General features: G+C 39.1%; 1 protein-coding gene across 4 annotated transcripts in view; it reads right to left on the bottom strand.

Annotated features, from left to right (window-relative positions):
- Nucleotides 1-23,185, bottom strand: part of SBF2 (SET binding factor 2) — a 500,673-nt gene that overhangs the window by 59,653 nt on the left and 417,835 nt on the right. For all 4 annotated transcript variants that reach the window (XM_069554404.1, XM_069554405.1, XM_069554406.1 and 1 more), the window contains exons 18-25: nucleotides 18,601-18,771; nucleotides 15,592-15,854; nucleotides 14,211-14,383; nucleotides 13,308-13,381; nucleotides 11,656-11,851; nucleotides 6,686-6,813; nucleotides 4,965-5,140; nucleotides 1,838-1,983 (exon numbers count right to left, since the gene is read on the bottom strand). In XM_069554404.1, the coding sequence (XP_069410505.1) occupies nucleotides 1,838-1,983; nucleotides 4,965-5,140; nucleotides 6,686-6,813; nucleotides 11,656-11,851; nucleotides 13,308-13,381; nucleotides 14,211-14,383; nucleotides 15,592-15,854; nucleotides 18,601-18,771 (1,327 nt within the window). The remainder of the gene's footprint in view (nucleotides 1-1,837; nucleotides 1,984-4,964; nucleotides 5,141-6,685; nucleotides 6,814-11,655; nucleotides 11,852-13,307; nucleotides 13,382-14,210; nucleotides 14,384-15,591; nucleotides 15,855-18,600; nucleotides 18,772-23,185) is intronic.

The raw sequence follows: 23,185 nt of genomic DNA, 5'->3' as shown, positions 1-23,185 counted from the left end.
TTTGTGAGAGACTAACCTATTAGTAAAACTCACCTCTAATATAATAATTACACAAACTCATCAGGTTTCAGTTAACTTTAAAGAGCATAAACTTTCATTAGAAATTTTTAATTAAGCAGAAGTTCACTACTGGGAAAGTATCTTTCTTAGATATGAAGAAGCTATATTTGGTGGAAGTTATATTTTATCAGAGGATGTGGTGTACATGGGAAACTCCCTCAATTTTGCAATCACAGGTTACAGAAGCCTTTAAAATTTTAGATGTTGGAAGAGTTTACCCAATAACCAAGTATTTTAGGGAGGATTAAAAACAACAACATTCCTAATTGGTACTGCATGTTCTAACTTAAAAAAAAAAAAGTCCATGTTAAGAACTGTCCTAATTTACTTTCCTACTTATTTTTACAATGAGAGAATTAAAATTAACCTTTCAAAGTTTTTGAAAATGTACTCAAAGTTCTAATGTCAAAGGGAAACATATAGCTCTCTTCAATTAAAAGAAAAAAAAAACAACCCCAGCTTATTTCTATAAATATAAGCCTTTGTGCTTTAGTTTGTGAACTTCACAATGCAAATGCATCATTAAGTATCAGTTTTATTTGTTTTGGCCTCTTCAGAAGAGCAAAGAGTATTACATAATTTGGTCTTTTGGTGGAATAATCATCATAGAAGAAGTTTTTGTTCTGTGAAATCATAAAAGCTTTATATTAGAAGAGTCAATAGTGATGGGTAGCAGTAATTTTTGTATGGCTTTCCATGTGACTGTGAGAAGCCCGGGTTCCAATAAATGATCTTTTCACTGCCCCCAGAGGCAAGCCTGCAGATACACATACCGAAATGGAGACCTTTGGCCAAAGATCTCTCTAAAGATACTTCTTTCTTTAAAATGTTCCTCTGTTGTTATTAGTGCAGTAGAAGTAGTAGCTGTATAGTCACTGGTGATCCAGTCCAAGAGTCTAAGAAGGAAAAGGATGCAATGGCATCCTCTCTCTTAGATCAGATTCTCTCTAGGGTTAATTCCATAAGCATACTTGACACTGGGTTAAGGAACAGAAAAATTTTGCTACTGGTTTCCTGATTATCTCAGTTTCCCAGGTTCTGCTCTTTTAAATATTTAGCAGGCATTTTTTTCTTATCATCTAAGAATGCCTTTATCTTTGATTCCCCATATAGGTTAGGAGTACCCACAATGTTCTCATGAAAACCCCAAATATTCAACTTTGAATAGTTTATGTCCTTATTTTCTTATTCTTATTCCATAACAATAAAGTACAGGGGACTACTTTATACCTAAATTTCCAATGCAGTGGTATTTCTTTCTTTCTCCCTTTATTGAGACCCGCATAACAGTGGCCAATTAGCTCTATGGATTTAGTGGAGGAGGAGTGTGTGTGTGCTATGTTGCTTCAGTCGTGTCTGACTCTTTGCGACCCCATGGACTGTAGCCTGCCAGGCCCCTCTGTCCATGGGGATTCTCCAGGCAAGAACAGGAGTGGGTTGCCAGGCCCTCCTCCAGGGGATTTTCCCAACTCAGGGAGTGAACTCGCATCTCTTCATCTCCTGCATTGGCAGGCAGGTTCTTTACCATTAGCGCTTTCTGGGAAGCCCAGGGGAGGAATACAACTGAACCGAATCTTATCTGAACAATGGAATACTGAGAAAACAACAAAAAAATTTTTTTCCCAGTTCTGAGAAGCTGGTAAGTACCTCCCATCTTATGAGGTCTAGGTTTTTAAGAGTCAGGTTTAAGTGCAACTATGTCTTTATCTCTTGTTCTTACTCATATAAGAAGAAAGAACAAAGTTCACTCATGAAGGAAAAATGAGTTCTCACATACCAGATATGTCATCTTCTTCGTTCCATCCAGATCGGTTCACTCTCTCTTCCACAATTGTCCCTGTCCTCCTCTTCAATAAATACTGCCGCCCAATTGTCATTTTGCCTGCCCTTTTAGCACCTTTCACAATTGTTTTCGAGAAAGTGCTACGAGTTATAAAACCAAAGAGAATGTTAATTTAATATGAAAATGCCACTTACATTTTTTGATACCCATGTTGCTCAACTTGTTTTTTCTCTACCGCCATACCCACTAGTATTGTCCAGACCTTCATTAAGCCTCTCCTTCTTCAGGTCACTTTTTATATGGCAGAAGGCTAATTTATTATAAAACATTGTTATCATCAGGGCACTGTGTTAGGCAAAAAGTGCAAGAACCTAGAGTGGGACACAGACTATTTATCATCCCCAATCTAAACTCCTCAGTTTGGCTTTTAGTCAAGCATGCCCCCAACCCACTCTGTTTATCCATGCCACTGCCTCCACCAGTTCCCAGAGACCATGCTTGCAGAAGTCCTCCTGCATGGAGAGCCAGCCTACCTCCTACTCTACTGACTCAGAATCTCTACTAACTCATAGGCTTTTTTAAAGATCATCACAAATGTAGCTGGCAGCACCTCCACTTATTTCTTAAATGCTTTAAATGTGTAAGTGTAGTGTCCTGCCTTCTGACACTAGAAACCTTCTGAGATACGGAAAAGAGTAATTAACATAATTCCCTTTTCTGACAGGAGAAAAGATAAGAAATCAGAAATCTGAGTATCCTTTTGAGAATCAGCTTTAATTACAGAGAAACTAGGATTTAAGATATTTGGATCTAGAAGTACTTTATTTAAATAGTTTACTTTTTATTGCTAATAGAAATTCTGGGTGTAGATATTTATAATCCAAAGAATTAAACAAAGGTCCCATTTCCTGAATAATCATATTGAGGTGAAGGTTTCAGGTAAGAAAGTTTTTTATTTATTTGTCCACATACAACAGCAGAACTTTTCCTATGTTTTCCTGTTGTTCAATGAAAAGTGATAAGGATTCTTTTACAGTCAAATAGTTTTATCAGACCTCATCTTTAGTGATCTGAAATGTAAATTTGAGGGTTATGAACCTCAAATTAAAATGCTGTTTTATGTAATTGTTAGAATTCACAGAATATAGATATTTCCTAAATTAAGCCTATTGTGAATCATTTTAGATGTAACTTAAACTCAAGGGGATTTTTGAATGTTTTCCCAGCTAGAGCTGTATCTTTTCTTTTATATATGCAAGATAATAATACTAAGAGATTTTAAGGTTTAAAATTGATATGTCTCTGTTGTAGCTTGATAGAATAAGCTTGATTTTACAGATATATAACCACCCTCACCTCAACAGTTTCTACATATAAAACACCATACAAAGCTTTGTTTCTTTCATAGAGAGCTAAAATATGAAAATCATAGGCTCCTCTGTGACCCCACAGTGCTAAGATGCAATGCCTGGCTCACCATTTAAATGTTTAAAATGTTGTTCCTGCTTCTTCAGCATCTCACACCTGCATATGTATGGTCTCCTTTGCTTACCAGGTAACAATGGTACGAGCGGCTAGCCATGCAGTTTAGAAATGACATACTGCCTGCAACCTCAAATGGCCCATAATCTCCACCCAGCCCCACTTTCAGGCAAAAGGAAGGCCTCTTCTCCAAAGTGCGCAGAGTAACCCTAATATGTAATTTATACTAGCAGATGCCCAAATTCCAGGTGATTAATGGTGAATGGACTGCAATATTAACCCTTATATTTTACCACTAACTGAAGAACATTTTAAAGCAATTGTTATTTTGTAATCATTCAAACGTAAATGTTTCAATGTAAATTCTTAAACATTTTCATTAGAAAATAAGGGTTCCTACTAAAGAAATGTGACAAAAGTAAATGCAATGACTGATCCTGGATTGGATCCTCTACCAGGCAGAAAAAACAGCTGCAAAGGATCATAAGCAAAATTCAAATGTGAAATCTGGGCCAGATGAAAGTTTTATATCAATTAAATTTCCTGGTTGGATTACTGTCTGTGGTTATATAAAATAATGTCTTTATTCTTAGAAATATATATTGACATATTAAAGAATAAAGGAGCATTATGTATGTAACTCAAATGTTTAAAAATATATATGAGAGATAAAATGATAAAGAGAATGGAATAAAGCATAAGCAATTGGTGAATCTAGGTAAAGGGTATACAGGACTCCTTTGTACTATGTTGTAACCTTTATATAAATTTGATATTAAATAAAAAGTCCATCAGCAGACAAATGGATAAGAAAGCTGTGGTACATATACACAATGGAATATTACTCAGCCATTAAAAAGAATACATTTGAATCAGTTCTAATGAGGTGGATTAAACTGGAGCCTATTATAGAGTGAAGTAAGTCAGAAAGAAAAACACCAATACAGTATACTAACACATATATATGGAATTTAGAAAGATAGTAGTGATAACCCTATATGCAAGACAGCAAAAGAGACACAGAAGTATAGAACAGTCTTTTGGACTCTGGGGGAGAAGGCAAGGGTGGGATGATTTGAGAGAACAGCATTGAAATACATATATTATCATATGTGAAACAGATAGCCAGTCCAGGTTTGATGCATGAGACAGGGTGCTCAGGGCTGGTGCACTGGGATGACCCAGTGTAGGAAGGTGGGAGGGAGGTTCAGGATGGGGAACATGCATACACCCATGGCTGATTCATGTCAATGTATAGCAAAACCACTAAAATATTGTAAAGTAATTAGCCTCCAAAAAAAAAAAAAAAAAAAGCTACAGAAAGGAAAAAAAAAAAATGTTCTCACCTCTCAATCAGAACAAAACTGTTTACTTGACCTGGATATTGATGTAAACTGAAGGGATTGCTCAAAGGTAGAAAGTGAGCAACAGAGGAAAAAAGGAAAATAGAACTTCACATTCTAAAAATACATCATAAGCAATGAACATGACTGTTCCATATGTCATTGCTGCTTTCCATAACTCCTGAGCTTCGTTCAGCGGGTGTGACAGAATGGCAAACATACTGACTTAGGAGATAGGTCACGTTCCCTGGCAATCAACTTTGGGAGAACTGAAATGAAGAAACCTGTCTCCTCACCGAAAGGAAGTGCTCTTTTCCTTCTGCTTGGGTAAGATGATTTGTGGGGTAGTTTGTCCAGCAGCAAAAGCAAAGGTGGTAAACATGGACTGAGGATAACGAAACTTCATCAGCTGTTTCCTAAAGATCTCTACTACTTCCGGACTCACTTCTTCATCAAATGCTACTTTAATCAACTAGAGACAAAATAAATTAAATGTATCAGAAACATTAAGCATTTCCAGAGAGCTTCCCCCTCAACGACTGAAATAACAAAAAAATAACAACGCTAAATGACAAGAGGTTAGAGGTTGAAGGGACTTTGGATATCATGCAATACAATTTAAAATTTTTTAAAATAAAAAAGGGCTCAATAAATTGAGGGCTCCAAAAGGTTTACTTGTTAAAGATGGTTGGTTGATAAGGAAAATAATGTATCTTGAAGTTAGGTTTCTTTAAGACTATCTTTTCTCAACTTCTTTTCCTTTTTGGCTGCGCTGTGCGGCTTGTAGGATATTAGTTCCTTGACCAGGGTTGAACCTGGGCCCTCAGCAATGAAAGCATGGAGTCCTAACCACTGGACTGCCAGGGAATCCAGGACTGTCTTTTTTATGATGCAATAGGGAAATTAACTTATAGTGGTTGGAGTAGGAATTGTGTCCTTCTTGTTTATCAACCACTGGTGGTCCTAGATAGGGGATTTTGCCTAAGGAAGTGTCTTCCTATCCAGATATACTTATAAATCTAGAAAGAAAAAGTTAAGTTTGACTAGAATCCTAATTGGTAGACCCATGTGTTTGATAGAGCCTTTAGACAGCATCTCTTGGCATCTGTTTCTGGAGGAAATGCCTGTGGCTCTTCTATGGAAGAGGCAGAGCTCTGAGACCACAGCATTCTAGTTTAGAGTCCTTTGGCAGTTGGAATAATGAAGAAATCACTAAGAGATCAGTACTCTCATGAGGCCAGAGCAGGTCTGGACCTACAGATCAGAAGGCTTACATTTCACACAACCAGAATATGGAAGTATTAGGGGGAGCTTCTTGACTGGAAAGAACAAGGCAAGAATTGGAAACCCTGGAAATCTGAGAAGTCAGAAACAAGGCACAAGAGTGGGAAGAGCAAAATGTGCTCTCGAGAATTTTTTTTGTTTTAAAGCAAAACTAAGAAAAGATCACTCTTTTGAGTGTCTGGTTAGTATCAATAATTCCCACAAGTTCTGAAATGTTCAGTGCTCCCCGGAAAAATCTTTGCTTCATCAAGGTTTACTTATAATCAACAGTACTTTAGCCCTAGCTGTAACTCTCTGTAATTCTCAGAGATCTGCCTCTTCCATAGAAGAGCCACAAGCATTTCCTCCAAAAACAGATGCCAAGAGATGCTATCTAAAGGCTCTATCAAACACAAATTGAAGTATTACATGGCAGAGAATAAGAGTCAACAGTGTGAGTCTGAATTTCTGAGATCACTCAATATCGACAGATAATCCATTGTTACTCTGAGCTGACTCAAGGGCTCAGGAAACAGAGGATGAAATAAATCCAATGCTGTTCACGAGCTAACTCAGTCAAAGATTACCCTCACAGAACCTCTGATCCTTCTTCTCTAACTCCTGACCATATATGATCAAAAGAAAGTGGCCATCATTTGTAGATGACATCATTTGTAGAAATGACAAATGTCTACCAATGACAACATTTGTAGAAAAATTTTAATAGCACAATGGCGGCTCCCTTTCTTAATACCTGAAAAGACGCCGATGTGATCTGCAGTCCTTCTTGCATGTTCTGTTGTAGTTGATTCTGCATTGTGATCTTCTTCTCCTTGGTGATGGAGGCAATGGGGAAACTTCGTACAACTGTCTGCTCACCAACTATAGGAAAGCAGGGCACAGACTAAGCAACAGCACTTTACAGCTCATTTCTAGAGTCTCTGCTGCTCATTTTACCAGCCTCTGCTGGAGAAATGTGTCTGGCGAGGACAATGTCCAGGAAAGAGGCAATACCAAGTACCATGATTCTAGAATTGCATTCATTAATCATGTTGCACGGCAATTCATTCCTCACATACATTTCTTTCCTGGAGTGCAGGAATGGTCCCAAACTGCCAACCTTCATTCTAGTTTCCCAACCTATTGTGTGTCACACAAGATCATCTGGTTTAAGGCATCTTACAGGAAGGGTAGGTATTAAACAGAAGAAAAGAAGTATCTTCAAATGTTGAAAAGACATTTATTATATTTAATATAAGAATAAAGCAAAAGAGAAAAGACTGTTAAGATAAGACAGTTAAAATTTGTTTCTGAATAAAGGCACTATACTATGCGTATATGCCTTCAGAAGATATACTGGGTTAGGCCCAAGATTCTTAAACTGAACTGAAAGTCACTCAGTCATGTCTGACTCTTTGTGAACCCATGAACTATACAATAGAATGGGAAAGATTAGAGATCTCTTCAAGAAAATTAGAGAGACCAAGGAACATTTCATGCAAAGATGGGCTCAATAAAGGACATAAATGGTATGGACCTAATAGAAGCAGAAGATATTAAGAAGAGGTGGCAAGAATACACAGAAGAACTGTACAAAAGAGATCTTCACGACCCAGATAATCACAGTGGTGTGATCACTCACCTAGAGCCAGATATCCTGGAATGTGAAGTCAAGTGGACCTTAGAAAGCATCACTACAAACAAAGCTAGGGGAGGTGATGGAATTCTAGTTGAGCTATTTCAAATCCTAAAAGATGATGCTGTGAAAGTGCTACACTCAATATGCCAGCAAATTTGGAAAACTCAGCAGTGGCCACAGGACTGGAAAAGGTCAGTTTTCATTCCAATCCCTAAGAAAGGCAATGCCAAAGAATGCTCAAACTACTGCACAATTGAACTCATCTCACATGCTAGTAAAGTAATGCTCAAAATCTTCCAAGCCAGGCTTCAGCAATACATAAACTATGAACTTTCAGATGTTCAAGCTGGTTTTAGAAAAGGCCGAGGAACCAGAGATCAAATTGCCAACATCCGCTGCATCATGGAAAAAGCAAGAGTTCCAGAAAAACATCTATTTCTGCTTTATTGACTATGCCAAAGACTTTGACTGTGTGGATCACAATAAACTGGAAAATTCTTCAAGAGATGGGAATACCAGACCACCTGACCTGCCTCTTGAGAAATCTGTATGCAGGTCAGGAAGCAACAGTTAGAACTGGACATGGAACAACAGACTGGTTCCAAATAGGAAAAGGAGTACGTCAAGGCTGTATATTGTCACCCTGCTTTTTTGATGCAGAGTACATCATGAGAAATGCTGGGCTGGAAGAAACACAGGTGGAATCAAGATTTCCAGGAGAAATATCAGTAACCTCAGATATGCAGATGATACCACCCTTATGGCAGAAAGTGAAGAAGAACTGAAGAGCCTCTTGATGAAAGTGAAAGAGGAGGGTGAAAAAGTTGGTTTAAAGCTCAACATTCAGAAAACATTCAGATCATGGCATCTGGCCCCATCACTTCATGAGAAATAGATGGGGAAACAGTGGAAACAGTGGCTGACTTTATTTTTTTGGGCTCCAAAATCACTGCAGATGGTGATTGCGGCCATGAAATTAAAAGATGCTTACTCCTTGGAAGGAAGGTTATGACCAACCTAGAGAGCATGTTCAAAAGCAGAGACGTTACTTTGTCAACAAAGGTCTGTCTCGTCAAGGCTATTGTTTTTCCAGTAGTCAGGTATGGATGTGAGAGTTGAACTGTGAAGAAAGCTGAGTGTTGAAGAATTGATGCTTTTGAACTATGGCATTGGAGAAGACTCTTGAGAGTCCCTTGGACTGCAAGGAGATCCAACCAGTCCATCCTAAAGGAGATCAGTCCTGGGTGTTCATTGGAAGGATTGATGTTGAAGCTGAAACTCTAATACCTTGGCTACCTGATATGAAGAGCTGACTCATTGGAAAAGACCCTGATACTGGGAAAGATTGAGGGCTGGAGGAGAAGTGGATGACAGAGGATGAGATGGTTGGATGGTATCACCGACTCAATGGACATGAGTTTGGGTGGACTCCAGGAGTTGGTGACAGACAGGGAGGCCTGGCGTGCTGCAGTTCATGGGGTTGCAAAGAGTTGGACGTGACTGAGAGACTGGACTGAACTGAACTATACATAATCCATGGAATTCTCCAGGCCAATATACTGGAGTGGGTAGCTGTTCCCTTCTCCAGGGGATCTTCCCAACCCAGGGATCGAACCTAGGTCTCTCGCATTGTAGGCAGATTCTTTACCAACCGAACCACCAGGGAAGCCCCAAGATTCTTGAGAGTTTAAATATTAAAGGAAGAAATGAAAAATATAAATATTTATCAGCTACCTGAGGACATGAAGATGAGCATCTAGAAAAGCAGCAGCACACATGAGGTCTCCCCTGGAAAGCTAACAGTTCCTCATGGGAGAGGACAGCCACATGTAGAATACAACAACATGCAATTAGCCCCCAGGTTTGAGAGAACTTTAAAGACTTCAGAAGTGAGAAGACTTCTGCATGCTAGATGGCTAGAGAATTAATTCCTGGAAGAAGTGACAGGGCAGGTAAACTTTGAGGAGAATGGAGGTTTGGATCTGCAGAAGGGAAAAGGGTGGGCATTTCAGGTAGCAGTACAAGTAACAGAACAGGACAGTGATGAGCAAGGACCCTCAGCTAGTAAGCCAGAGAGGGTGAGATGTGAACTAGGTATATCTGACTTAAGAAAGAAAGAAAAGAAAGTGAAGTCACTCAGTCGTGCCCGACTCTTTGCGACCCCATGGATAGTAGCCTGCACCAAGCTCCTCCGTCCGTGGGATTTTCAAAGCATGAGTACTGGAGTGGATTGCCATTTTCTTCTCCAATATCTGACTTAAGAGCCCCTTTATTAACTAATATACTTCCTCATTCCTTGAACCTCTAAATTCCTAACCTGGAAAAATTTTGATTATTCTTTTATGTTAAACTCATATCCAGAGATTAAATAAAATCAAGATGTACATAAGATTTAAGTTCTAAAATGTATTCAACAACCTATGTTTATATCACTCATGTAAAATGATCAGATTCCTATGTGTCATTAGAGGAGAAATTTTAAAATTTAAATTAACTTAAAAGAGAAATACAAGAGGCAAATAAAAGGGTTTTCTCCGATGAAAATAATTTTCCTAAACTGTGACATTAACCCCAAAATTATCAGGAAAAAACAAGAGACCAATACAAATTTTCACACTAAATATGGCTTTGATTTCTTTAAAAGATGTAATTTAGAGCAGTTTAAATGACCAACTATCTCATATATTTATAAGCCCAAAATGTTATGTGTATGGCCATTGGGCTCACAAAGGTTTCAGTACAAAAAAATGGTAAGTACCAGATATCTAGTTTTAAAAATATACTTGCTTACAAATACAAATGTAATTTATTTACAGTAATATCACAGAAGAGGATTGAGAAATTCTGCTCTTTCACTTTTCTTCAAAATGAACACAACTATTCCTATTGATTCATTGTTTATTGAATTTTATAAGCTTTTTGCTTTTCATGTGATAAACAATCTTTATGACCAAGATAATAAACCACACTGATTTTAGGTCAGCACGGGATTATACAACTGTGAGAGTTTGAAGACAATACAGTTCATACATCTGAATCCCACTGTCTGACAAAGTGCACAGCATATAGTACATACTCATCAAATGACAACTGAATAATTTCAGATGAGGAAGGAATTCTAGTGACCATGTTTCCCCATGTTTGTCAATCCTCAGTATGTATCAAAACTATACAGATGTCTGGGTCTCCCCCTTCCTAGCATCCTATTACAGATTCCAAATTAGTTGTTTGAGAGTTAGAGCCATAATTTTTTTTTTAAAGGTTCCCAGATAATTCAAATACACAGTCAAGGCTGAGGACCACTGGATTATCACCAAACGAGTCCGATCCCCTCATTTTATAAAAGGGGAAATTGAAACTTGGATCAGGGGACTTACTTAAGATATCCAGATTGGTCAACAGTGCCCGAACCTGGGCTTTTTGATCTAGAGTCCAATAATTTCACTCAAAACCTTATATGCTTACCAACTAGAATAGTTTACCCAGAGACTACAGTGATTTAAAAAAGATAATTCAGATTTGATAGCGTATGCTATTCTTTCTAATGCAGAAGACTGCAGACAGTTGTAGAAAATAGAAGTTGATAGAGTTTAGTGAGCAGAAGAGCTTTCTGCTAAGAGAGGAAAGGATTAGTTGAAACGGAATGACAGAAATGGGTGGGGTTAGTTAAGTTAGTGCTGCACAGCCCTGTAATACTTAACACACTCTCCCTCTCACAAAGGGGATCCTGAATCTGGAAAACCTCAGCCTTAACAGTTTACTGCAGCATTCAGAAGGTGGGGAAAATCAGCAGGGGATGCCACTAGCAGCTAGATACTCTGAATACCCTGAAATCACAAAATGCTACTTCATGAAATTATTATAGTTTCTGTGGATGAACCATAGTTTGCTGTTTAGAAGATATCCTTGGTTTTTTAAACAAGAATCCAAATTATCATAAGGTTTAACAGACAGTATTCTAAAAAAAATACGTGTGTGGCAAAACGCTTACTTTGATTTTGAACTGACCTGCAAATCACTGCACACAGATGGAAGCAAAACCTCACATAGATATCCCTGTTCTGATGACATAATATGAGCCTTACCTAGTTGATCATGGGGAGTCCCTCTGAACAGAATTCTGTATGTGGTAAGGAACAAGGCTCCTTCTGCTGGCAGAAGCTGAGGGCCTCCAAGAAGGCCTCCAGTGGCTTCTTCTCTTCCATCAGGATCCAGTAGGACTCGAAGGCCTTCACAAACAATTTCTTCTCCTGGCAGTAGAGCAGGTCTAAGAATCTTGGGCTAACAATAGACAAAGTTATTTTAGACACAACTCTAGGGAGATTTCCAACCCTTAGACTAAGGTTACCTTGTCAGTTACAGATCTAAAAATGTGAACCAGACTTCCTACGTAGCCAAAATGAGTAAATAGATTTGAGAAGAGTCAGAAATAATGTTTCTGCATCCAAATGTAAAAAGACTCTCTGCAGCATTACTTATTCACAGTAAGATTGCTGGAAATTACTAAACTATTTGAGATACCTCTTCAATGGAACATTTTGCAACCGTCAAAAAGAATGGCATGGATCTAGATACAGAAAGATGCCAGAATACACTGTTAAGTAGAAAGAGTTACCAACCAATATGTACACTGTGATTTCCTTTTAGTATATGAACCAAACTGTTAAAGCTGGTACTGTCATAGATAAGGGTAGAGGTCAGGGTGAGGAGAATCATGGGAGACTTTCATTTTGTACAATGTGTGCTCCTTTAATGTTTCAATTTTATACAAAAGCATCATTAGTTTGCAAGCTGAAAAAACATATTTTAAAAAATGGGCACGACTTTAAAGAGCCCTTCTTAGCCTTTAATAAAGATTAAGACAAAAAAAATGGCCAAGTTATGACCATTTACATATCTCGGGAAATAAGGAACCACATGATACACTCCCTTGAAGAGCTTAGTGCTAGAAAAAAAAAGTCCATCTCTCCTGAAGCTCTAATACACTTAGAATCTTTTACTGAGCAATAAAAACTACACAAATCCGGACAATTCTCTTTGTTGGCTCGAGGAAGCTCAGAGCTAAAATGTAAAGCCAAAGTATAATGATCACTGCGTCTCAGATTTCTGATAGAATCATCTTTCCTTTCCATCTGGCTTTTGATTTCTCCTTTGAATTTATTTTTAATAGCTCTGTTACATAGGTAAGAGGGTCCTAAACCCTAGTTCCATAGACTGGTGCCAAACTAACTGCAAAATAATCACCTGTGATGCTTATTAAAGTACAGATTCTCAGGCCAAGTCCCAGTGTACTCCAATTCAGGAGGCTGGGCTGAGATTCAGGCCTCTCAATTTTTAATAGACTTCCCAGATGTTTGTGATGTATGCTTGTAATGCATACAGATTCAGGAACCTGGTGATTTTATGGTAATTGCCTTAAGTCATTTTTTGGGGGAAGGAGGCAGAAAATAAAATCTTGGCTTGGGCTTGGAAGTTAGAATGTTCACAATTTATGCCCTGCCTATAACAGTAGACTCAACAAGAGATTATTATTGCTCCTTTGTTGATCTCCTATTCTGCTTCACCATCCTTTTTATGAGGATCTACATGTAAACTCCTCTCAAAGGTTAATGTATCATTAAAACTGGAGCTGGTCTCTGTGGAATGTTAGAAGGTACTTTCTGTGGCAAAACAATCCACTGCTGCTGTTTTTGGAGGTTTTCCCTAGCCCTCACAGCGTGCAGTCCGGGATGATTACCTTCTGTATAGGCGGAAGTCTTCTGCTCTCTCGGTGCACTGCTTCTAGGGCTTCAATGTGCATAGCTACAATTCCTGGGGTGAGCCAGAGAATTCAAAGTAAAAGAGCACCAAACAAGCAGCATTAAAACAAATTCTGGATATTTTAGAACTGAAAACTAATCAGAGTTTGGTGGTTCTTCAAAAAGCTAAACACAGAATTATCATATGACCCAGCAATTCCACTCCTAGGTATATACCCCAAAGACTAAAAATTAAACTCAGACACTTGTGTATGAATATTCATAGTAGTACTATTTACAAGAGCCAGAAAGTCACGACAATTCAAGTGTCCATCAACAGATGAATGGATAAAGAAAATATGCTATATCCATATAATAGAGTATTATTCAGTCATAAAAGGAATGAAGTCACAATACCTGCTACAACATGGATAAACCTTGAAAACATTATGCTAAAGGAAATAAGTCAGACACAAAAAGACAAGTATTATATGATTTTACTTATATGCATTATCTATAATAGGCAAATTCATAGAGATAAAAGGAATTAAGAGGCAACCAAAGGCCAGAGTAGAGAATGGAAAGCTACTGCTTAATGGGTACAGAGTGTCTGTATGGGGTGATGGAAAAGCTTTGGTAATAGACAATCGGTAGTAGTTGTACAGCACTGTGAATATAATTTATGACACTGAATTTTACATTTAAGAAAGTTTAAAATGGCAAATTTTATGATGTATATTTTATACAATTTAAAACTATTTAAAAAACAAATCGAGACAAAAATAAATAGCATGACTAAGCTACCTGGAAGCCAAGTGCTATGCTGGAAAATGACCCATAAGAATAATCCTTATTCAATTATTTCTAATATTCTGGTTCTCTGATGTCTGCAAAGTGATTACCTGGTATCATGCAATGCAGGCTCTTGATATGATCCTGAGTAACTCCACTCTCCGTACAAACTTTGTCAATAAATCGGGTAATGAAACGCACAACAGAATTGGCAATGTCATTATTCTCTGAATCTTCAAACCCACTTTCTGTATCATAGCTCTCAGCTACACTTCCTGCAATACTAAGAAAGTCAAGGGAAGAAATCATGCTCAGTACTCAAATTTAACAAATGACTAGTATATCACGGTGACTTTCCACAGCAGTTTAAACTTGCTTAAAAGGATGTGTACTCAAGTAGAAACCTCACTTAACTCCACGGCTCCTCTATAAGTGATAGTGGCGAAACGCGATGTTTTGCCTACACTTGGAAGCTACCATCAGGCATTGTCCTTTGGACCCAACTTAGGTGCCTTAGTCAGTCACTATGTAAATCAGATTGTAGAAAATGTCATGAAAGAAAAAAAGGTATAAGAAAATGATGGATGTCCTACTTAAGACAGCAAGTTAGCAAGGTCTCTCTGGGTAGGTGACATCAGAGCAGAACACTAGATGAAGGGACTCTTGTGACTATTTCAGGGAGAGTATCCAAGATTTTGGGAATAACAAGTACAGAGGCCCTGAGGCAGTATCATGCTTTGAATGTTGAACAGGGAGACCAGTTTTGTTGATACAGGAGTGTAGGAAATAGAGTCTTGAGCAGCAGCCAGGGGCCAGATCCTGTTAGGCATTATGGTCTATGGGTTTTATTTTCAGTGGTACAGGAAGTATTTAGGGTTGAAATAGTGTTAGTTGCTCAGTCGTGTCCAACTCTTTGTGACCCCATGAATTGAAGCCTGTCAAACTCCTCTGTCCGTGGGATTTCCCAGGCAAGGATACTGGAGGGGGAAGCCATTTCCTTCTCCAGGAGATCTTTGTGACCCAGGGATCAAACCTGGGTCTCCTGCACTGTAGGCAGTTTCTTTATCATCTGAGCCACTAGGAAAAGTGTTAGAACAAGGAATGGTTGAGGACATGATTATAGGCAAGTGCATTTGGTCAGATGAGGAAAAGGAGGGCCAAGAAACAAATAATCACTTTAATCAGAGTCCATCAGTACTTTTCCACAGTGCTTTCTGTAAGTTGCTGTGGCAGAAAGTAACTGAAAGGGCTAAATCAGTAATGGGTGAGACATTTACAAAGTCAGAGGTCATAAAAGAGAAGAGGTTATAGGAGGTAATTAAGAACAGTTGGATGTAGTCAGTCTTTTAATAGAGAAAGGCTGAGCAAGTCTGAAGGTGAGGAAAATCGTTAATTTTTGAAATATGTATAGCACTATTTACCCCAAATACTTCATATTCAATGCTAAACCAAGAAGGATAGGAGTGTCTGCGTGTGTCCACATTTCAGTACCTGTTTGTGACAATGCTGTTGCTCCCACTCTCCCAATCTCCTGGGGCTGATGCTCTTAGGAGCTTGTTTTTACTTGAATCCAGCGGAACCAGCAGATTGACCATGAGGTTTGCAAAGTGAATGGCTTGACTAAAGACAGTGCTTTCCTCACGCTGCACCAGCTCCTGCTGAGTTGATTTGCTCAGAGTAGGCCAAAGGCGTAGCTGCTCAGCTGCCAGGTCCATTGCTGTCTTCTCCTGATATTGGTCATCAGGAAGTTTATCCTAAAAACCAACCCAAAACAAAACAAAATCAAAATCTATCACTTCACACGAGCTTCAAAAAACATGGAAGATGTTTTAATAATTTATCTATTAAATACCTATAGTAAAAGTGGAAATATCTTAAAAAATATAACAAGAACACGAAACTTAGTCTTCCTTTTTTTCTGAGCTCCAACAGGCCTTGAATGGAACCATGTGACAAATCCAAGGAGAAAGCAGCAAAGCACTGAGGTACATACTTCTCACTGCTAACATTTCACTGCATTTATTGATACTTATCTCTGGCTCTATCGCCTTCAAGTCGCCAGTTACAACAAACTATTGACCTGAAATACCTGTAAATGCTCTGGTCAAACACACCAGTAGCATTTTCTAATACTCTGCTATGTTTCTTTTCTTCTGCTCTCTGGTTGAAAAAGACAGAGTGAAAAGTCACAAAAAAGTAGAGCTAGATTTCCTTGTAAATGTGGGAGGCAAACATCATCATTAAATGGGTATACAGGTGTCCATGGGATTTTTAAGAGGGGTTTCCTCTAGGCTGAAGAGTTAAACAACAGCAGTAACCCACACCTGCATAGTACTTTATAGCTTATGAAGAGCTGGTATATCTATGCTGCTGCTACTGCTAAGTTGCTTCAGTCGTGTCTGACTCTGTGCGATCCCATAGACGGCAGCCCACCAGGCTCCCGCGTCCCTGGGATTCTCCAGGCAAGAACACTGGAGTGGGTTGCCATTTCCTTCTCCAATGCATCAAAGTGAAAAGTGAAAGGGAAGTCACTCAGTCTTGTCTGACTCTTAGCGACCCCATGGACTGTGGCCCACCAGGCTCCTCCATCCAAGGGATTTTCCAGGCAAGAGTACTGGAGTAGGGTGCCATTGCCTTCTCCAGTATATCTATAGTCTTACTCATATCTAACCTGGGGCTCCGAGACACTTTTACAGAGTAGAGGACACAGAAGTAATGACATGTATTTGCTTTATGAATGTTTTGGAGATATACCAATGTTGTGCTAAGTCACCAGTCACGTCAGACACTTTGCAACCCCGTGAACTGTAGCCCAGCAGGCTCCTCTGTCCATGAGATTTCCCAGGCAAGGATACTGGAGTGGTTTGCCATTTCCTTCTCCAGGGTATCTTCCTGACCCAGGGATTGAACCTGTGTCTCTTACATCCCCTGTACTGGCAGGCAGGTTCTTTATCACTAGTGCCACCTGGGTCCCAGGCCAATCATCTCTAGAACATGACCTCAAGCTAACACTCTTCGGATGTGGCCCAAGTTACCCCTTTACCCAAGTGCATCTGGTGTTTTTAAAGAAAAATCTGAGTTTTAAATTAAGAAAATAATTAAAACTAATTGTACAGTAATAATTTGGAATATCTGATAGATGTCAGTGCCATTTGTTATTAAAAGTTTCTGTTCTTATCATATTCATGAGTAGACCAATAATATGAATAAAATTACTTGAGGCATAGAAATGTATGAATATCAGGCAGTTTCAGTTAACTATCTAGGTTCATTTATCTCACAGAGTATAAGGAAAATTCAAAATGGAGGAAAGGATCAGCAGCGATATATTAGCCCAGCACGTGGAAAAATTGCTCAAAAAAAAAACCAAACTAAAAAACACCCAACAAATTACTCCAAAAAATTACTCTTAAAGTGAATCAACACTAGTAATCAGCCCTTCATCCTGCTCTAAGTTCAGTTAATAAGGACAGTAATTTCTAACTTTTATGATTTAGTATGTGCCAGGAACTCTTCAATGCCCTATACTTGTATTAGACATTAAAAGCTTACAATAATCATGTCTGCTCATTTTACTAATGAAGAAATAAGACACAGAAAACTAAAGTGAATTGCCTACGATCAGACAGCTAGTGTATGACATTTCAAAATTTCAATTAACTTTAATTTGGGCTTCCCAGGCAGCACTAGTGGTAAAGAACCCGTCTGCCAATGCAGGAGACATAAGAGACGCAGGTTTGACCCCTGGGTTGGGAAGATCCCCTGGAGGAGGGCATGGCAACCCACTCCAGTATTCTTGCCTGGAGAATCCCCTGGACAGAGGCGGCTGGTGGGCTATAGTCCACAGGGTCGCAAAGAGTCGGACGTGACTGAAGTGACATAGCATGCAACTTTAATTTGACATTTCTTCAAGAAGTTAATTGCGCAGAGACATCTGCCTAGGTATTTTAGGTTGACTCGTTTCAACTTCCTATAAATGTTTCCAGGGAATTCTTATGAAAATATAATAAAACAATTATAGTGCTACAGAACTGTAGTAAGAAGTTATTATGGGAAAAAAAATATCAGGAATCAATAGAAGAAAGATGCTTACCAGGGGGCTTCCTAAAGTAAACCCCAAATACACTGGTAGGAAGTGGCTAGATAATACCTGACTGAACTTCCCTTGAAGCCAGGACCCTGCTGCTGCTGCTGCTAAGTCTCTTCAGTCGTGTCCGACTCTGTATGACCCCATAGATGGCAGCCCACCAGGCTCCCCTGTCCCTGGGATTCTCCAGGCAAGAACACTGGAGTGGGTTGCCATTTCCTTCTCCAATGCATGAATGAGAAAAGAGAAACGGAAGTCGCTCAGTCGTGTCTGACTCTCTGCGACCCCATGGACTGCAGCCTACCAGGCTCCTCCATCCATGGGATTTGCCAGGCAAGAGTACTGGAGTGGGGTGCCATCGCCTTCTCCAAGCCTGGACCCTAGCCCCACACAAATACATTTCTTTATCTTACCTTTTGCTTCAGATGCAGGGTATGATTGTCCTCCTTGGCTGAGAGATACAGGGAGCGAACCTGTTCCTGCACTGCATTATAAAAGGTTGTCTCCCAAAACTGCTGATTCGTCCAAATGGGGTGGTCCTGTACACAGGTGTAAGCAAACTGGCTGACTCCAGGGGCCAGTTTCTGTGAGAACACATAATATATATCACCATGGAGCTGACAGGGTCAGGACAGTTCAGAAGGTTACAGAGGCCACAGATTAATCATGAATGTGATCAAAGGATTTATCTAAATATATCTTATGGCAATACAAGCTTAGCAATCAGCAACGTACACATTTTTAACTGGCAACTTTGGGCTTGCTATCAAATCCTTTAAAGGTCTCTGTTATTTTCTCTCTTAAAAGGGACATTTTAAAATCAAAAGTATATGAATAAGAGAATATATGAAAAGTACCTGAACACTGTACTGTGCATACACCAGGAAATGTAGAGTTGGGTAGTTATTACAATTAGGACATATAATAACATCCATCACAACCTAAATCTAAAATTCCAGACAGTTCAGAATTTTTTCTACTTGGTATTAGAGTACATTTTGGTGGGGTTAGGAGGGCACTAACTGAAATGCGAGTGAGCCTACAGCTTGGCCTTACACACAGAATGAGGGCGTATCGTGAATTTCCCGCCTGCTCATTCTAGCCCTTTACCTCCTTACCAAGGCTGCTGCCTGGCTCACACACTCGCCAGCAGACTGTCCAGGGCTGCCAGGGTATTTTCTGGTAACCAAGTCTGGGTGTGGGAAGGTCATCTAAAACCAAATCTTCCTTTCCAGGACTTCCTGCTGGGCTTCTAAGTAAGAGTAAACCTTACTCTGTGATTAACAACAGAGGGATGGAGAAGGAAATGGCAACCCACTCCAGTATTCTTGCTTGGGAAAACCCCATGGACAGAGGAGCCTGGTGGGCTGTAGTCCATGTGGTCACGAAAGAGCTGGACCTGACTTAGCGACTAAGCGACTAAACAACAATTCTATTCAATACTGCTTATTCCCTGACTTGAGAGTACAGTGCTTGTGAATTCTTAGGCAATAGCAATTAGATATTTTCCTGCTTAATTTGAATACAGTTGAGCCTTTCTAGAACTGGGAGTTGTAATTTGTGTCAAATTAACCAAATATGGAATGTAAAAAAATATGCAAAGCTCCCTGGGTTAGATTCAACCTGGCAAATGGTTAGTAATATGATGTCACTTTTCTTCTGAGTCCTTTGATTATATCTGCCAGTTAAACTAATAAAGAAGCTATTAATAAACTATTAATTAAAAAAAGAATGGTAAAGAAAAAACAACAGAGGGAAAGAAAACTAACTCTGCAGTCACTTGCAGCATTTCATAAATATACATCTCATTTAATACTGAAAATCTTGTAAGATGCATGTTGTTACTGCCAAATTAAAGAACAGGACACAGAAGTTCAAAAAGTTTAACTGAGTGATTGCCCAAGGCCATACAGCAATTACATAAGCGGTGGAACTGGGTTTCAAGCCCAAAGGTTGTTTCCAAATCCCCTGCCCTTTTTACTATAGCAAATTATCTTGAAAAGAACCTTAGAGCAAATCATATATAAATTGAATAACAGTTAGTACAACTCTCTGTTACTTTAGTCTTTTATTTTAGGATTTTATTTCCCAGAGTAATAGTCTGCCTTGAAACTTCTGCTATGACCTGACTCACCTTTCCACAGCTGTGGCTTTCATTTCTCAACGTTAAAAATGTCTCAAAAAAATTTAAATCCATTATTTCTCAGCAAATACTCGGTAAAGGTCTCATTAGATAACTTTTCAGTCCATTTTATTCTTTAGAATTGAATTAATTTTTTTCTATCAGTAAAACTAAAGCTTCTGATAATGCAAGTTTTCTTTTGAAGCAATTAATAAGTGGATTCTTTTCTGCTGAAATATTGAACACTGAAGATCACTATTAAAGTTGCATACATAACAGTTATGTAGCAAAGAGTTCATTCTTTTCTTAGGGACGCATAACAAATGTATAGGTATCTGGTAAAAAATTATGGTCAATACATACAAACTTCCTTCTTGGTCTAGAGCAGACTAAATCTTCAACTGGAATAGATACCATGCATACCATGAAATGTACTGTAGTACTTAAATAATTGGAAGTGGGGTGGCTGTGATTTTTGCCTATTAGAGTCTGTGTACCTCTGAATCTCATGTGTAAGTCCCTTTCAAGGTAGGCCTATGTACTGTTGTTGGGATGATCATCTATTAACTCTTACAGGCAGCCACAAGCTAGAACTGACCATGACGCGAGGGTCAGGAAATCCTTAAGGGGAGGTTGCATGAGGACTGCTCATTTAAAACACAGGTACCTGTACGAAAAAGATCTTCACTACCCAGATAGTCACGATGGTGTGATCACTCACCTAGAGCCAGACATCCTGGAATGTGAAGTCAAGTGGACCTTAGAAAGCATCACTACAAACAAAGCTAGGGGAGGTGATGGAATTCTAGTTGAGCTGTTTCAAATCCTGAAAGATGATGCTGTGAAAGTGCTGCACTCAATATGGCAGCAAATTTGGAAAACTCAGCAGTGGCCACAGGACTGGAAAAGGTCAGTTTTCATTCCAATCCCAAAGAAAGGCAACACCAAAGAATGAGCAAACTACCACACAATTGTACTCATCTCACATGCTAGTAAAGTAATGCTCAAAATTCTCCAAGCCAGGCTTCAGCAATACATGAACCATGAACTTCCAAATGTTCAAGCTGGTTTTAGAAAAGGCAGAGGAACCAGAGATCAAATTGCCAACATCCACTGGATCATAGAAAAAGCAAGAGAGTTCCAGAAAAACATCTATTTCTGCTTTACTGACTATGCCCAAAGACTTTGACTGTGTGGATCACAATAAACTGTGGAAAATTCTGAGAGATGGGAATACCAGACCACCTGACCTGCCTCCTGAGAAATCTGTATGCAGGTCACGAAGCAACAGTTAGAATTGGACATGGAACAACAGACTGGTTCCAAATAGGAAAAGGGGTACGTCAGTGCTGTATATTGTCACTTTGCTTATTTAACTTCTATGCAGAGTACATCATGAGAAATGCTGGGCTGGAAGAAGCACAGGCTGGAATCAAGATTGCCGGGAGAAATATCAATCACCTCAGATATGCAGATGACACCACCCTTATGGCAAAAAGTGAAGAGGAACTAAAGAGCCTCTTGATGAAAGTGAAAGAGGAGACTGAAAAAGTTGGCTTAAAGTTCAACATTCAGAAAACGAAGATCATGGCATCCAGTCCCATCACTTCATGGGAAACAGATGGGGAAACAGTGGGAACAGTGTCAGACTTTATTTTTTTGGGCTCCAAAATCACTGCAGATGGTGATTGCAGCCATGAAATTAAAAGACGCTTACTCCTTGGAAGGAAAGTTATAACCAACCTAGATAGTATATTCAAAAGCAGAGACATTACTTTGTCCACAAAGGTCCATCTAGTCAAGGCTATGGTTTTTCCCGTGGTCATGTATGGATGTGAGAGTTGGACTGTGAAGAAAGCTGAGCGCTGAAGAATTGATGCTTTTGAACTGTGGAGTTGGAGAAGACTCTTGAGAGTCCCTTGGACTGCAGGGAGATCCAACCAGTCCATCCTAAAGGAGACCAGTCCTGGGTGTTCATTAGAGGGACTGATGCTGAAGCTGAAACTCCAATACTTTGGCTATCTCATGCGAAGAGTTGATTCCTTGGAAAAGACCCTGATGCTGGGAGGGATTGGGGGCAGGAGGAAAAGGGGATGACAGAGGATGAGATGGCTGGATGGCATCATCGATTCGATGGACATGAGTTTGAGTGAACTCCGGGAGTTGGTGATGGACAGGGAGGCCTGGCGTGCTGTGATTCATGGGGTCACAAAGAGTCGGACACAACTGAGTAACTGAACTGAATTCTCTACCCGTGGGAAATCAGGGATAAAATGTGTGTGGTTCTGTGAATATGTAAACAGAAGTGACAGACACTGAGTCACATACTCCTTCTACACTCTACTTAAGGATACTTGGGATGCAGGTTGCACTTCAATTTTTTTTTTCCCCAACCATTCTAAGGAATAACAGTGACCTCAGAGGCAGTACACAGACCTATTATGAAAGAGATTTTAAAGGCATAAAATTTAAACAAGGTACAAGCGTGACTTTCCTATGAGTATAGTCAGGCAGCACCATTTCTTATGAACACATTATAACACCAGATTCTAACATTTTGGAGTTCTGTAATTATATTAACATAGATGAGCTCAGAAAAACTGAGCTCTCAATAAATCCTTATCAGTTTCTTACATAGAGTTCTTTTAGGATCATCAATACAATAAAAAAGTTATTATAATAAATCTCTTATTACAACTTGACAGAGCTCTATAGGAATTTGAGAGTATATTGAAGCCCTGCCTTGTTTTAGCATTTTTCTCACTGTTGCTGCATATTCACTTTACTTGGCACATATCAGTTATTATCTTCCTATTTATTCAAAAACTAAAAGTGACTACATAAAAACTTCTCTAAGTGTTTTCAACAAAAGTGGA

This window comes from Ovis canadensis, chromosome 15, assembly GCF_042477335.2.
Source record: "Ovis canadensis isolate MfBH-ARS-UI-01 breed Bighorn chromosome 15, ARS-UI_OviCan_v2, whole genome shotgun sequence".
NCBI classification, from domain to species: Eukaryota; Metazoa; Chordata; class Mammalia; order Artiodactyla; family Bovidae; genus Ovis; species Ovis canadensis.
This window is presented reverse-complemented; position numbering and strand designations above follow the sequence as displayed.